This window comes from Callithrix jacchus, chromosome X, assembly GCF_049354715.1.
Source record: "Callithrix jacchus isolate 240 chromosome X, calJac240_pri, whole genome shotgun sequence".
NCBI classification, from domain to species: Eukaryota; Metazoa; Chordata; class Mammalia; order Primates; family Cebidae; genus Callithrix; species Callithrix jacchus.
The window spans coordinates 56,691,197-56,706,940 of record NC_133524.1 but is presented as its reverse complement, the minus strand read 5'-3'; the positions used below and the strand labels follow the sequence as shown (position 1 = coordinate 56,706,940).

The 15,744-nt window shown below is 36.8% G+C and overlaps 1 protein-coding gene across 1 annotated transcript; it reads right to left on the bottom strand.

Annotated features, from left to right (window-relative positions):
• Positions 1-299: 299 nt before the first annotated feature.
• Positions 300-3,651, bottom strand: UBQLN2 (ubiquilin 2). The gene has a single exon (XM_002762934.7). The coding sequence runs from the start codon at positions 3,364-3,366 to the stop codon at positions 1,492-1,494; it is 1,875 nt and encodes a 624-aa protein (XP_002762980.2). The 5' UTR covers positions 3,367-3,651; the 3' UTR covers positions 300-1,491.
• Positions 3,652-15,744: the final 12,093 nt, after the last annotated feature.

The following is a 15,744-nucleotide window of genomic DNA, read 5'->3' as shown; positions in this document are numbered from 1 at the left end:
TCAATGGAACTAAAGGGAATCCAAACACAGAATAAAGTATATACATGTATGACATTTCATATGTTGGGGGAAAAGATCAATATGTTAACAACTGGCTAACCCTTTGGGGCAAAAAAGTTAGAATACCTAAAGATCCATACATCAAGATAATTCCAGAGAGGACAAAACATTTTCTTAATAAAACCATATAAGTTAGAGAAATATAGGATAATATTTATATAATCTTCAGGTGGGCTAACCCTCCTAAACACGATCCTAGGGCCAAAAGGCAAAGAGAAAAAGATTTATCCATTTTTAAATTTTTTATTTTTTTTAGTCATTTTTAATGCATTTTTCTCTGTGCACAAGAGAAATAACTGATGAAGTCAAAAGATACACTTTCTTTTATACATAGCAGTTAAAAGTAATGCAAACATCACATAACACTTTCGGTGAAAGTTACATTTCCAATTACAAATCAAAATGCATATTAGGGTCTCTTTACGGGAGAAGTTGAGAAGGAAGTCTTAGGTAAAAAGCACTTTCCTGGCATTACTACACTGATCCTTCAGGCTGCACAAAGATTAAGATCATATACAGTCAATCTGCAAATGTTGACACAATGTTACACTGTAAATTTTCTGTACAATTAAATGTATACTTAGAGATACCAGGATAAACATTTCTACTATATTTTAACTGAACTTGCCTAGCCAACATTTTCACTGAGAAGTTTATCAAAGATGCTGTAAGATTCTACAAAACTGTGAGACATACCTAGCTCCAGATACATTTCTTGTATTCGTTCTCATTTTGGTTACACATATTACACTCAGAAATTCTACTGTAATGTTTTTAGATGTACAGTTCCAATTGTGCCTACTGTACTGTGTACAAATATAGCAAAAAAGATCAATGAATGGTATAAATCTTACAGCATTTTGCTAGCAAAAATACATGCCAAAGTCACAATAAGCAATATCGTACCACAAATTAGAGAGCTTCAAATAATTTGCTTCTGATTTTAATATCTTCATTCTACATTAAATTACTATCATAGGCTAATGTTTAAAAATGCAAATAAATTGGACATCTGTAGGACAACACTTGTTCACCCAACTGTGAAGGTTGATACCTGTTTCCAAAAATCACAATAAATGCAGAATAAAGAAAGTGTTTGCATGCAACACTTTTGAGTGAAACAGCATTGATTCCCACCATTCAAAACAGATAAGAAAGGAAACTAAAGGAAAGAAGGAAGGAAGGAAACAAAGAGGGAGGGAGGGGGACACAAGAGGAAGGGAAGGAAGGAAAAATAATCAAAGGAGAAAGGGAGTGAGGGAAGTAGGAGGGAGGGACTCCATCTTAAAATGCATCATATTAGACTTATAACTAGACAGATTTAAAAGAATCAAAATGAAAGTAAAGAACGATTTTGTGTGTGTGTGTTTAAAGATTTAAGAGCCATTATCAAAAATAAGATACATTTTTTTTCCAGGTACAGAAATGTAATTAAGATGGCTGGGAGCCCAGCAGCCTTTCAATGGCTGCATTGATGTCGCCTCCTGTTGCTATTAGGGCCTGCAAGTTTGCTTCACGGTTTAAGAACCCCATTGCGTTGAGCTGTTCCAGTTGTTGCTGAAATCTGACTTCTGGATTCGGCAGCTGTGGAGCACTGGCTCCAGCCAGAGCCTGCACCATTTGCTGAATGAACTGCTGGTTGGGTCCAGATTCTGATGTAGGACTCGTGGTTTCACTGGGTGCAGCGCTGGACACAGTAGGACCGGTGGGACCACCAGAGCCGGTGGAGCCAGGGGGGCCTGCAGGGCCAGTGGGTCCTATGGGCCCAATTGGGCCTATGGGGGTAAAAGGGACTATAGGGCCTATGGGGCCTATGGGGGTGACTGGGCCTACAGGGCCTATGGCGGTTCCCAGCACCCCCACCCCCACACCTGGAGTGAAGCTTGGAATGAGGCCAGGTGCTTCAGTGGCTAATGTCTGTAGCCCCTGCTGGATCTGCATTAAAGCCTGCATTGCTCTAGGGTTTGACATGGCAGATAGTGTATCTGGATTCTGCATCTGCTGCAGGAAGGCTGGGAGCTGTGGACGCATCTGCTCCTGCAGCTGAGGATTTGCAGTAAACAGCGGGCTATTCAGCATCATCTGTGCAGCCAAATCTGGATTCTGGCTCAGCGACTGCATCATGCTTCTCATGTAGGGCGCCGACAGCATATTCTGAATCAGCTGGGGGTTTTCAGTTATCTGTTGCAGCAGGCTCTGCATGCCTGGGGTACTAAAGATACTGGCGACATAATTAGCTGCAGCAACGGTGTTCCCAGTAGCATTGCTGGAACTATTGCCAGACCCACTACCAGTGCTCGTGGTCGTGCTGGTAGTTGCAGAACTCTGGGTAGCTGGCGGTGGTGCCCATGGATTGGGTAGTGGATCACGATTTTCTGTGCGGGAAGGCTGCGTACCTTCTCCAGAGGAGGAACTACTCCCCACAGAGGCAAACGGATTACCCCCAAACTGCTCTTGTGCAGCATTCAGCATCGGCTCTTGAATGTCAGTGTACATGCGCCGTAAAGCATTATAGCCACCTGGGATGCTTTCGAGATTGCTAAGAGCCAGGTCTTGATTTCTCATCATCTCTTGCATCATGGCTGGATTCCTGGCAATTTCGAGTGTCTGCCTCATTATATCTGGGTTGTTGAGCAGGTGACTGATTTCTGGGTTTCTCTGAATCAATTGCTGCATCTGTGGATTAGCCATAATGAGCTGCCTCATCAGATCGGGATTCGAAAGCATGCTCTGAACAAAGGGATTTTCCATGATTTGGATCATCATCTCAGGGCTGGCCATGAGTTGCTGCTGCATCTGGCTCTGGAGCTCAGAGAAGTTGGTCGAGCTCAAGCCCAGGCTGCTAAGGCCTGCCAGTCCTCCCAGGCTCCCCAACCCAAACGGGTTGCTATTTGTGGAAATAGGTGTGGAGTTACTCCTGGGAGTCGACGCCGAGGTAGTGTTAGTTCCCGCGGCATTGCTAGGCTGCGTGGTCTGGCCCTGAGGTCGGTTCTGACTCTTGATGACAAGGTGAACAGTCAGCCCATCATGGATGCCGTGCTGGATCAAGGTATCTTGATCTTTTAAGATTTTTCCGGCAAAAATCAGCACTAGCTGATCGGTTTGGGATTTGAAGCGTTTCGAAATCGCTTCCTTAAACTGCTGGACCGAGCTATTCTCGGGCACCGCGAACTCCTCTTTCTCTTTGGGAGTCTTCACAGTGACTTTGATGATTTTAGGCTCCGCCGGGGCAGCAGCCGAGCCTTGGGCCGCAGCAGGGCCGCGGGAGGGGCGTGGGGGGCCGCTGCTCTCGCCATTCTCAGCCATGGCGGCCGCGGTGACGCAGGCGGGCAGGAAAGGCGCGGGCCGGCGAAAGAGAGAGAGCGAGGGAAGGAGGAAGGAAGGAGGCGCCGCCGTAGCGGGCTGGGCCGGGTCGGGCGGGGAGCGCGGAGCACGGTACCTCTGTGATGAAGACTGTGGTTCCGTGGTCCTCCGGAGAAAGGACTGGGCGTAGGCCGCGGGCTGAGGTTCCGCGCTCCAGTCTCTAGGCCTCCTCCGCCGCCGCCTTGTGATCCGACCGCGCGCACTCCCAGCAACTCCGGCAGCCGCTCCGCCTGCTGCTCCCCGCCCCTTCCCCTCCCCCAGTTCCGCGCTCGCCTCCCCGCCCTCTCTGCTGACGCGGCGCCAGGCCTAGATTGATAGATTTGGCTCGGTCAAAATTAAAAACTTCTGCACTGAAAAGAAAAAAAAAAGGGAGAGAGAGAAACAAAGGGAGAGAGAGAACAGAACAGAACAGTACAGAGCAGGCGAGGCAGAGAGGGTGGGACGGAGAGAAGGCGGCGGTAGAGAGTCAGCTTCTGTAAACGACATTAAAAGACCGATGGAGAATAAACATTAGAAATCTGTAAGGCAGTAAAAGGGTGAAAGCCTGATTCGAACCGATCCCACGTAAAAGACGAAAAATGAATAATAAAGAACTCTGACAAAGCAAAAAGAAAGGAGGAACAACCCCCAATGGGGGAAGGGAAGAAGACAGCAGGAGCATGCATTTTACAAAAGGAGTGCAAATGGTCAATAGACATTAAAAAAGGACGATTAATCTCACTAGTAATCAAAAAAAAATTCAAGTTAAAACAATAAAATTCTACTTTTGGGTTATATTGGCAGGGGAAAAAAATAATGGTAAACCTTCCTGTTGACAGGGACCCCTAAAAAATGCACTCTCAGGCTAGCTGAAGTGTGAATTGTTACAATCACAGGGCAATTTGAAAATATATATCAGCATTTCGAATGTTTCCACCTTTATTTAGAAATGCCTAACCTAGACACTCACCTAAGAAAATAATCAGATAAGGATGCAAAAATATTTATGTATAGAATGTATATACGTTGTAGCATTTTAAAACGTTATTTAAATATTTAAAATATCGGTTTACATGAGATTAGTCGAGCACATTATGATATTATCACACAAGAAAATACACAGTGTCTTTAAAGGTAAATATGAAATAAACTATAGTTATAGGGAAATCACAGAGTATTTTCAATTTTGGCTTTGTATATTTCTGTACAGTTAGAAACCATACAAGAATATATGTTACAATATCAAAAATGCAATAAATACATTTTTATTTGAAAACCAATCTTTGAACAGTTTGTTGTACATGTAAACTGTAAGTGTAAAAATATCTGGAAGGCTATTCACAAATAAGTTAATGGCTGTTAGTACAGTTCACTGAAATTATGAATATTATTTTCTATTTTTATAAAATTTTGAATTTTCTAATGATTTTTGTAGGTATGCACTGGTGAAAGGTATTTTGGGGAAGAGTATGGGTAGAAATTGACAGGCACATAACAGTAGTGGCAAACATTGACATATATACCTAATTTCATTACAGATTAAGTAAAAGCAATAAAGATGTAGCAAAGCTGAGGAAGAGAACTGGAAAAATAGAAGAGATAATTTCAAATTTATCTATATATTTCTAACTCTAGGTTAAATCACACAGAAAATTCTTCTCCCAGCCCCTACGCTCTAACAGGCATCCATCAAAGCACCAATGCTTTGAACATTTAGCAGCATTTCAAAGTCATTAGGTCACAAATGCCTTAGTAAATCTCAAGATAAAAAATATATATATATATACAGGTATGTTATATCCATTGATGGGGGAATGTAATAATATAGTGTGTTTAATATAATTAATAAAATACAGAGGTAAAAGAAAGACTAGCTTTAAATATGTTAATATGTATAGATCTAAAAACCCAAATTAATTAGTATTAGGTTAGCACAAAAGTAATTGTGTTTTCTGCCATTGAAAATAAGAAATAGATATTATTATACAATGGTTTTGCCATTGTAAATAATCGTAAAAACTGCAGTTACTTTTACACCAATCTAATACATGCCAAACAGCATTCTAATGCATTCTTATATATACATATGAAATATTATTTTAGAAATATACCAAACTTGCACCCATGAGGAAGAGGAAATGGAATATGATACAGGATAGTGATTAAAGGGAACTTAAATATTTAAAAATACTTCGTATCTTTAAAATGAAAGCAAATATGGTAAAATATTACCAATAGTTAATTATGGGCGGTGAGAATATGAAAATATTATAGATAATCTTAATTTCAATAGAAGAAAACTAGATATTAATAATCAAAGGGTGAACAAAGACCCAACCATTTGATTATTAAATCTAAATACTTTTGAGACAAAGTGCAACATTCTAATTAGAATAAATTTACAAAAATAATGATAATGAGCACATATACAGCAATAATAATGCTAGGATTTTTCTACATGTGATCGAGAACGTCGTTAAGAATGCAGATTTCTAGACGCCACGCCAAACCTACTGAAACAAGTGGCGCACTGGAAGCTGCATTCTTATCAAGCTCCAGTTTAATATTATTTTAATTATTATGTACTATGTGGATGAACTCAGACTGAAATTTATACATTCAAAGCCTTTAAATATTGAACAACAGATTGAAAATAAGTGACTTAGGCATTCAAATAAAGAAGTCAACGGAAAATAAAAGGAGGGAAATGGGGTGTCAGCGACAGAATGAGAAAAGCAAATATTAATGAATTAACAAACAGAACAAGTAAAATTGGTTGAATAAATCTAAGAAGATATTTGAAGAAACAAGCCAAATACACAAACCATTATTAATTGGTGATTGTCTTGGCTTACAATTCCCTCACCAAAATACACATCAGAGAGGCAAAACCATACTCACCCTCTTGAGGAAACTTCCACAAGCATACTTCTTTGCATTCTCTTTCTTTACTTTAAAAATTACATGATATTTTGACATTTTACTTCAAAATATATTACTTTTAATGTTTTAAGTTACAGTGAAATAAAATGGACAATCCAGTAGTCAAACATGCATATCCTCGTTAGTGAAAAGCATAGCATTAATTAGCTGAAACAAAGAAAGGGCACCAAGAAAAATACAAAAACTAGTATTCTGTGAATACATTTAGTCACATATGAAGGGATTTTTTTTTTTTTTAGTTATAAAGAAATACTTTGTAAAAATCTTGGTTAATGACAAAAAAAAAAAAAAAAAGCCCTGATGACTGCATTTCTAGGAAGGTAGATATGGCCAAAATATATTAATGACGTAGAAGATCTTAACAAACCATGTAAGAGACATGTAAGACAATGAACAAGGTCAGGTGCAGTGGTTCATGCCTGTAATCCCAACACTTTGGGAAGCCAAGTCGGTCATATCCCTTGAGCCCAGGAGTTCAAGAACAGCGTGGGAAACATTGCCAGACCCCATCTCTACCATTTAAAAAAAAAAACTAGCTGAGCTTGATGGCTAGTGGCTGTAGTCCAAGACACATGGTAGGATGAGGTGGGAGGATTGCTTGAGCCTGGGAGGTTAAAGTTGCAGTAAACCTTGATCACGCCACGACACTCCAGCCTGGGTGACAAGAAAGTAAATAACTAGTTATTTCAAAATTTAGCTTTCTTGTTCAGAGTCGCAGCTGAGCTTACGTTTTTTACCCTCTCTTTTACCAAATCCCACTGAAGTGACAAAAATGAGAAAAATAATAAACCCCTAATAGTTTTGAAAACATGGAAAGAGTGCCATCAATAAACTTTTAAGTTAAATATCAAAATAAATTCTAGAAGAAAAATGAAATAATAAAATTTGCGGAAAAATATTAGAGCAAATATTTACTTAAGCTAGGCATGATGGTAATCTGATTAAAACAACAAAGAAAAATCACAAATAGAAAAATTAATAAATTTCATTAAATAAGAATTTTAAACTATCAACAACATAATAAAAATTAAGCAATTAAAGACAAACAGAAAAGTTACAACGTATATAACACATGAGAACTATCTATGACATACACACACTTTTTAAAATTTTTTAAAAATAAACACTCCAAGGGAAAAATAGGCAAATGATATTAACCAGTATTTTACAAAAGAAAAAAGAAAGAAAGAAAAGAAAAAGGAAAGAAGAAAGGGAGAAAAGGAAGGAAAAAAGAAAAATATTTATCTTCTTTAAATAGAAAAATACAAATTAAATTAACTGTGAAACATTTTTTGTATATAAAATTTTAAAGACCAGTAAAATATCCAATCTTGACATAGTCAATAAAGACTGCCTAATTTCAAATCACAGTTCTATTACCTCTACTTATTTGCTGCATGACTTTGGCAAGTAATCTAACTTTTCTGTACTTTAGTATTCTTCATTTCTAAAATGATGGACTATTTTGGTAATCAAATAAATTAATGTACTTTAACCACCTACAAGTTTTCTGCTCATAATAAGCACTATATAAGTAATTATCATTATTATTATTATTAGTAGTAGTAGTACAGGACAGAGGTAACTCATAGTCTGCTGGGAATTAAGTTACTTGATAGGAAGAACTTATTTAAAGGGCAATTTGCTAATAAACAGTAAAAGTTTAAGAAAATGTGCAGAAAAGTTTACTGAGTAATTTCACTATTAGGAATTTATCCGGAGTCAGTAATTCTTGCTCTTGGAGTCTTGAGATGATTATATTAAAAGTGTTGTCTTGGCAAGGCGCGGTGGCTCACGCCTGTAATCCCAGCACTTTGGGAGGCCGAGGCTGGTGGATCACGAGGTCAAGAGATCGAGACCATCCTGGTCAACATGGTGAAACCCCGTCTCTACTAAAAATACAAAAAATTAGCTGGGCATGGTGGCGCGTGTCTGTAATCCCAGCTACTCAGGAGGCTGAGGCAGGAGAATTGCCTGAACCCAGGCGGAGGTTGCGGTGAGCCGAGATCATGCCATTGCACTCCAGCCTGGGTAACAAGAGTGAAACTCCGTCTCAAAAAAACAACAACAACAACAACAAAAAAAAAACCACAAAGTGTTGTCTTCCTGCAGTGAATCTACAGAACCTAAGAGAAATCCCATGACTGTTCCCTACTCCTGTTGATGCATTTGGAGGCAATTAATAAAGTCAGAACTAGAGAAACAGTAGTGTGGTATTGCAGCAAGAGATTAAACTGGATCCAAACGGACCATGATTTCAACTTCAACTTGGTCACTTATGTTTTTTTGACATAGAAGTTTATTCATTTCTCTGAACCTCAGTTTCTTCATGAGCAAAAATAGGATTAATACACATACACTTCAGAGTCGTTGTTACAGGCAGTAAGTACATGAGACAGACAATAATTGCTCCGACACACACCCATCTCCGAAAATAAAGCAAATGAAATAACCTAGGTAGGTTAAATTATGAAATGAAAAAATAAACAACAAAACAACAACACACACAAAAAAACTAGAAAGGATCAGAGCAGAGATATAGTCTAGCTGTCAGATATGTACTCTGTTCAAATTACATATCATTTTTGTTCTGACCCCATACTCCCTATAATCTTCTAATAATTTTACTGTTTCATTTAGTTTGCCTATTAATCAAGAATGTACAAATCAGGCTATCTTGAATGCCCAGAAATTCTAGTGTTAGACATCCACTTTAACCTCCAGGACACAAATTACAAACTGGCAATTCCTGGGCTGGTTTTGGCCTGCCGACACCTAAAACTTGGAAAATTTCCCCTACATATCCCGATTTCAAACTTCTCTTTCAAAATTAAATGATCTGGCTACATTGGGCTCATACACTTGAAGGGTTGTAATTTGACTAGAGGTGAATATTGGCTGCCTTCTTTAGATAAGGGTTGTATTCTTATTTGCCAGTCTCCACCAGGCCCACTTTATGTACTTCCTTATTTAGTTGCCCCCCATAAGCATTGGAAATTTTTATCTTTTAAGGAAGAGCTCAGTAAGCTTTCTCTTTTTTCACTGTATCTCCTGAAGAGTAGAAACACTGAAGCACTGATGTGAATTGGAAAAGATGGAGAGCATAATTGGGTCACCTTCTTAAAGAGTGGAATATTAGGCCAGGCATAGTGGCTCATTTCTGTAATCCCAGCACTTCGGGAGGCAGAGGCAGGAAGATTGCTTGAGTCTGGGGTTCAAGACCAGCCTGGCCAACATAGTGAGACTTTGTCTCTATAAAAAATAAATAAATAAAATAAAATTTTAAACTTCAACAAGCAGCAGGTGGTCAGAAAAAAAGAGTGGAATATTTACCCTAGGGAGACCATAAATATGTTTTTATTGGGGAAAACACTTTCTTCAAATGAAGATGAAGATGATGATGATGATGGCAACTAATACTTTTTCTTGAGTTTAATCTTTCCATGCCTCTTACCACCAGAATTATATAACTTTGAGGAATTTCCAGTTGAAAACTGGGAATTGAGAAAATATGAGATGGCAGTGGAAGTCTGCCTCACTATGCTGTGTAGAATGGGGTTTTATATTATAAACTGTGGGATAAGTTGCATTTTATAAGTGCCTTTCAAAAGAATATAGAAGCACTACATTTCTTTGAGATTTATAAAATCAGTAGAGGGAGAATTAAAATGAAAATAAGAGGTAAGAGAAACAATGCTCAGGGCTAATTAAAAATGAGTAGTATAGAGGACTGGGCATAGGAAAAGCAGAATAGACATTTTATCAGAAGGTAGAAAAGAGTAGAATGTCTCCTACTATCAATCAACCTCATTCAGACCAATTAGGTAGAAATAATAGACAAAATGGAAGTGTCAGAAGGTGAATATGAGGTCATTAAGGCCTAATCCCGCTAAGAATAGAATAGTAGCCATAGGTGATTTTGTAGCCATGAAAAATGCCCTGGGACTGACACAATTATATAAATATACAAAAGTTTCCAAGACAGTCCTATGAAGCCTAATTAACTTATAGCATGATTAAGAGTTGACATTAGCTACATTATCGTCAAATAGCAATATGTTACCATTGAAAACATTTTATGTGAAAATGCATCCCAAGGTGCAAATCAGAATACTGACAGAAATAAACTTGGCAGTACTGGGAGGAAGTGCTTGCCTTGCATGCAAATTCCCAAGACTCTAAAGTCAGTGGATGAAGTCATGAAAAAAGAAGAAGGTACTTGGGAATCCCCAGTGGCAATAGAGAAATAAAAGGAGTTGAAGAGTAGTTGAATTGTAAAACAAATCTCTTTCAAGTGACTGTTTTCAGAAGGTAAATTTATATATGAGATAAATAGGGTGGCTGGCATTTAGTTTTACATAGCCTGATGTCTTCAAATTGGCATCTGTGGATGGCACCTATTGATGAATTATGATGTTGCAGTCCAGACTCATCAGACATTAAAAATACCCAGGTACAAATAGAAGGAGAATGCAATGCTTATGGGAAAAGCCTTGTTGTGTCTATAGATGGTGAAGGGTAAAGCAAAGACACTGTGCTAGAATTAGTTGCAACAACAGATGTAGAAGTGGTAGCAGTATTATCTAAGGCAGCAATCTTTAAACTTGACTTTGTCTACACACAAAGTTCTTTCAAACAGTAGGAGGAAAAAGATAGTTTAAAATGAATTAATTTCTAGAGCCTTGATTCCCATATATCTTCTTTCCTAAAGCTTATCTGCCAGAAAATGCCCTTGAAGTCAAAGCATCCCTTTTCTCCACTTTACAAAATAAATACGTACTTCCTTCAAATGCCCAGGATTTCACAATAGTACATTGCCTATTGATCCTGGGTGTAAAACTGCTGGGGCAACAAACAAAGGGACACTTTGGAATATACATTGATTTCTATGTTCAGAAACTGAATAACTCTAATGACTAGGTAATAAATCCTTTTTCAAATCTGTGATTTCCAATTCTTGGCCTTTGACAAAAATGAAGTAACTAATTGATTTGTCAACTGTTAACTCATTATTATAATTTATGAAGATTAATCATTATGTGATTTTGAATATCATAAGAAAACCAGAGATGAGGGGAATTATTATGACAAAGTCTTTACATTCCCATCTATTTGTTTATTTATTAAATGATTTCAGTGCTTATGTTTATAAAAACAATAAAAAGGAAAATACTTCCTAGCAATGAAAAACACTGATGTTTAGGTAAATAAACCAATAGGAAAAAAAACTCCCAAATGAATTTTTAATTAAATCTTACTTATGTATTTTATATTTATAAAAACTGGTAATATATTTATGTTTTTGATAAGTTTTGTACTAATAATGATAATACAGAACAATTTTTTCCACAAGTTTTTTTTATCTCTTTGGAGTTCTTAAATAAGTTTATTATTTTAATTGATGTAATTTTATATATGTATGAGGTGTAGTGTAATGTTTTGATATATGTATATAATGTGTAATCATCAAATCAGGGTAATTGCCATATCCATCCCCTCAAACAGGGGATGTTTTCCGTTGAAAACATTCAAAATCTTCTCTTCTAGCTATTTGAAAATGTACAATAAATTATTGTTAGCTATGGTCATTCTACAGTACTATGGAATACTGAATTCCTCCTGTCTTTCTGTAATTTTGTATTCCTTAACTAATTTCTCCTTATCTTCCCCCTTTTCTACCCTTCTTAGCCTCTAGTAACCATCATTTTACTCTCTACTTCCACACGATCAACGGTTTTGGCTTCCACATATGAGAACACACAGTATTTATCTTTAATACAGAAGTTTTAACCTTTAAAATTAATTTTAGTTTGTATAATTTTTGTGGTAGAGAGGGATAAATAGGATGATCGATGAAAGGCTTTTTAACATAAAATATATAAAATTAGGACAAAAATTTTGTGGGAGAAAAGAAATAGAGATATTAAAGAAAAATATTCAATATCTTCTATTGTATTTAGAAAAATAAATAGAAATATTAAAGACATAAATGAACAATATACATTTTTCAACAGTTAAAGAAGAATCTGTTTTTATATTTTAATGATGCATGAGGCAGATCTCAAATTTCTATAGTATTTAGAGTCTGTTGGATACATTTAAAATAGAGGCTGACATGTTAAAAGAAAACTTTGCACAATTAAACGGGGTTTAATTAAGCCAGAGAAAAAAATCACAAATTGGGCAGCCTCTAGAATCACAACATATTCAGAGAGACTCCAGGGATGCCTTGTGGTCAGAACAAATTTATAGACAAAACAAGAAAAGTGATGTACAGAAATCAGAAGTGAGGTACAGAAACCAGAAGTGAGGTACAGAAACAGCTGGATTGGCTACCGGTTGGTGTTTGTCTTATTTGAACACAGTTTTGACACTCAACAGTGTATCAGTGGTCGAAGTATGGCTGCTGGGATTGGCCAAGACTCAGCGATTGTTACAGGCACACACTCCTAAGCTAGGTTTTCAGTCTTGCAGATGGTCTACAAAGACTCAAATATAAAAGTACAGAGTCCATTTCAGGCTATATTTAGTTCGCTTCAACAGATGTAACAGTTTATTTCAAAATGTCAGTATTAAAAATTGTATCCCAGAAATTGTATTCTTGCAATTATTTAAATACATGATGGCAAACTTTAGATGCCAACTTCAGTATGTTTCAGCAGTTATTTAAGCGCTATCATGCTGGCCTTTGTGATATGTTTTGCAGGTCCAAAGGTCTCACTTTTACCAGCTGCCACAATAATTCAGGCCCTGAGTTACTGACTCACACAAATGAAAAAGCAGATGAGACTGTGATAGATGGGAGAATGCCAATTTATTACTTTCCAGTGAGAAACAGCATTGCGATGCCTATCTAAAGTACTTATGTCTATGCATTCAGCACATTTCCCCACTGAAAGACTAAATAGAAAGCCATATAAAAATCAGAACTAGAAAATTAGAGTTATTTGATTGCCCTTTGGATGTGAATTATAACCCTAAATCATTAATCAGAGCAGACACAAGCAAAATCATCTGAAAGATGTATGATGGGACATAGCAGGATGGTTATTAGGTAACCATGACTCATGAGATCATAAACAGTTAAATGACATAAACCCAAGCTAGTGCTATACATCCATCTCCCAACAGAGATGATCTTGATTATAGGATTGAAAATACTGGAAGTCAAGTGGCTAAGGTACCTTTATCCATTGGTTGCTGCCAATGTTTGCTTCAGGGACCAACTTTTCCCATGCCTTTGTGGCTCATTATTTCTTAAAATGCTGTTACAGTCAGTCAGATCACAGTATACTTATGCTTTAAGGGCCTGAAAGTCATTCAGTCTCCTCAGATTAATTTTACATACGTATTCCTTGATTAGTGATGTGCTGATCCTACAACATAATTCTCAAAATATACTCAAATAGTTCTCATTTTCTAGTTCTTGAGGTGGAGTGCAGTGGAAAGGTACCTTATAGTTCCTTACTGACAATGTTGCTCAGAAAGAACAACATTAGTCAAATAAGCAAGTACATGTTATGGGAAAAGTTTATTGGGTCATGATACCAGATGGAATACATAGTCACACATACATTCACCACATGTAGGTGAAAATTTAGTGTGTGGTGTAATAATCACTCAAAATATATAGAAACGATCAAAGAGAGAATATCTGGTAACACCTAACTTGGAAAGAAAATGGCAGGAAATATATCTGACTAGATGGGGAAAAACTAGACATAACCAAAGAAATGATAGGTAAAATAAGCTTCTGTGAATAAATGCAGCCAGGGGACATTAGCCAAAGAAAGACCTTTACAGCATGATGATGACATGGGCAGAAAAGGATAGAGAGTGAATAACAAGAGTCATGAAATGGAAGATGAGACAAAGAATATTTGAATGGTAGTACAATTTTAAATGGGTTTCTAAATGAAATCCAAATCCTCTTCAGAAGAAAAATAGTGTGTGTCATGAGGCATGATCTGAACAGAATAAGAATTCTAGACTAGCTTTAGGATTCTGAGAGAAAACCAGGTTAAATACAAATAGGTTACAAAATTTCGTACCAAGTTTTGGATTGGGGGAGCTTTCTACCAGTCATTAGGCAAAAATAGCAACTCAATTTTTGTTTTTTGTTGGATTACTAAAATTTTTATTGATTTTGCTCAACAGATAAAAAATTAGAATGGAAAGCATAGAAAAGAGTGATTTTGATGTGTATAATTTTATGATGTGTATACATTTTTTAATAATGTGTAGATTTTTCTGAACAATATGCCTCGTGAAATGAAGCAGCCATCAGAGAAGAAAAGCTAAGTTAGACGTATGGACACAGAGAAAATCAAGTCACTTTTGAAGAGAGACTTTAATTATGTCTCAGAATAAAAGAATAAGCACAATAAATAAGAGAAGGTCCTTGGCAATGTGGACAAGCATATTGGTAGTAGGTCAAAGAGAGTACTTTAGGTACTTCAGGTCAATAAGAGAAATTCTCCCTAGAGGCTTAACTTTGTAGGTATGAACATGTTCTATGGAAGAATCACCTTTTACAATTTTCTCTGGAAATTAGGTAAGTAATAATTGTGCAGATGACATTGAAGTGGATTCAGAATCTCAGGATTTTCCAGGAGCTGTGCTTCCAGAATTTTAATTGTGCATTACTTCTTAGAATACATTTGTAATTATCCATGCAGGGACTTGAAGACTTGACTGGTCAAGGCAATTGTTCAATGGAAACAGAAAATAGATGAGAATAATGATAGGAATAATTATGATGCTTTGGTGATCTTTACCTAAGGGGTAGCAACTAAATCATTGCATTCTTACAGGTAGATACCAATTATTCTTATTTGATACATGAAAAAATGAGGTGCAGAGCTGTTAAGTCATCGTCCAAGGTCACATAACTAGTAAGTGGCAAAGCTAGGATTCGAACCTAGTCAATTTGAATGAAATGAGTAAGGATATACATGTTTGTGACTACTGATTAGAATTGCAGTAGTCCAATAATAGGAGAACTGGCTTGAAGAATATGTGAATTCATATCCAGCCACATAGTTAAATTGAAGTGAATAATTCTAAAGCAAATTTATTGAAGTATAGCATATAGACAGAAAATACAAAAATCATTTGTGTAGAGCTATATGAGCAGATTCATGTAACCAGATCAAGAAATGAATATTCCTTGCCAGTCAAAACCCTCTACTAAGATTATCACCATTCTAGTTTCCAGCGCAAAAGATTAGCTGTACCTGTTGTTGGACTTTATGTACACAGAATCAATCAGTATATATTACCTAGAGTCTGACATTTTTTGATCACTATATTTGTAAGATTCATTCATCTGTGTTGTTCTGTGTAGCAGTAGTTCATGCATACTCATTGACGAAAAAAGAAATACGTTTAACATTTCTT

What these genes read in the sequence shown, in the direction of transcription:
- UBQLN2 (XM_002762934.7), bottom strand. Translation starts at nt 3,366, where the DNA reads ATGGCTGAGAATGGCGAGAGCAGCGGCCCCCCACGCCCCTCCCGCGGC.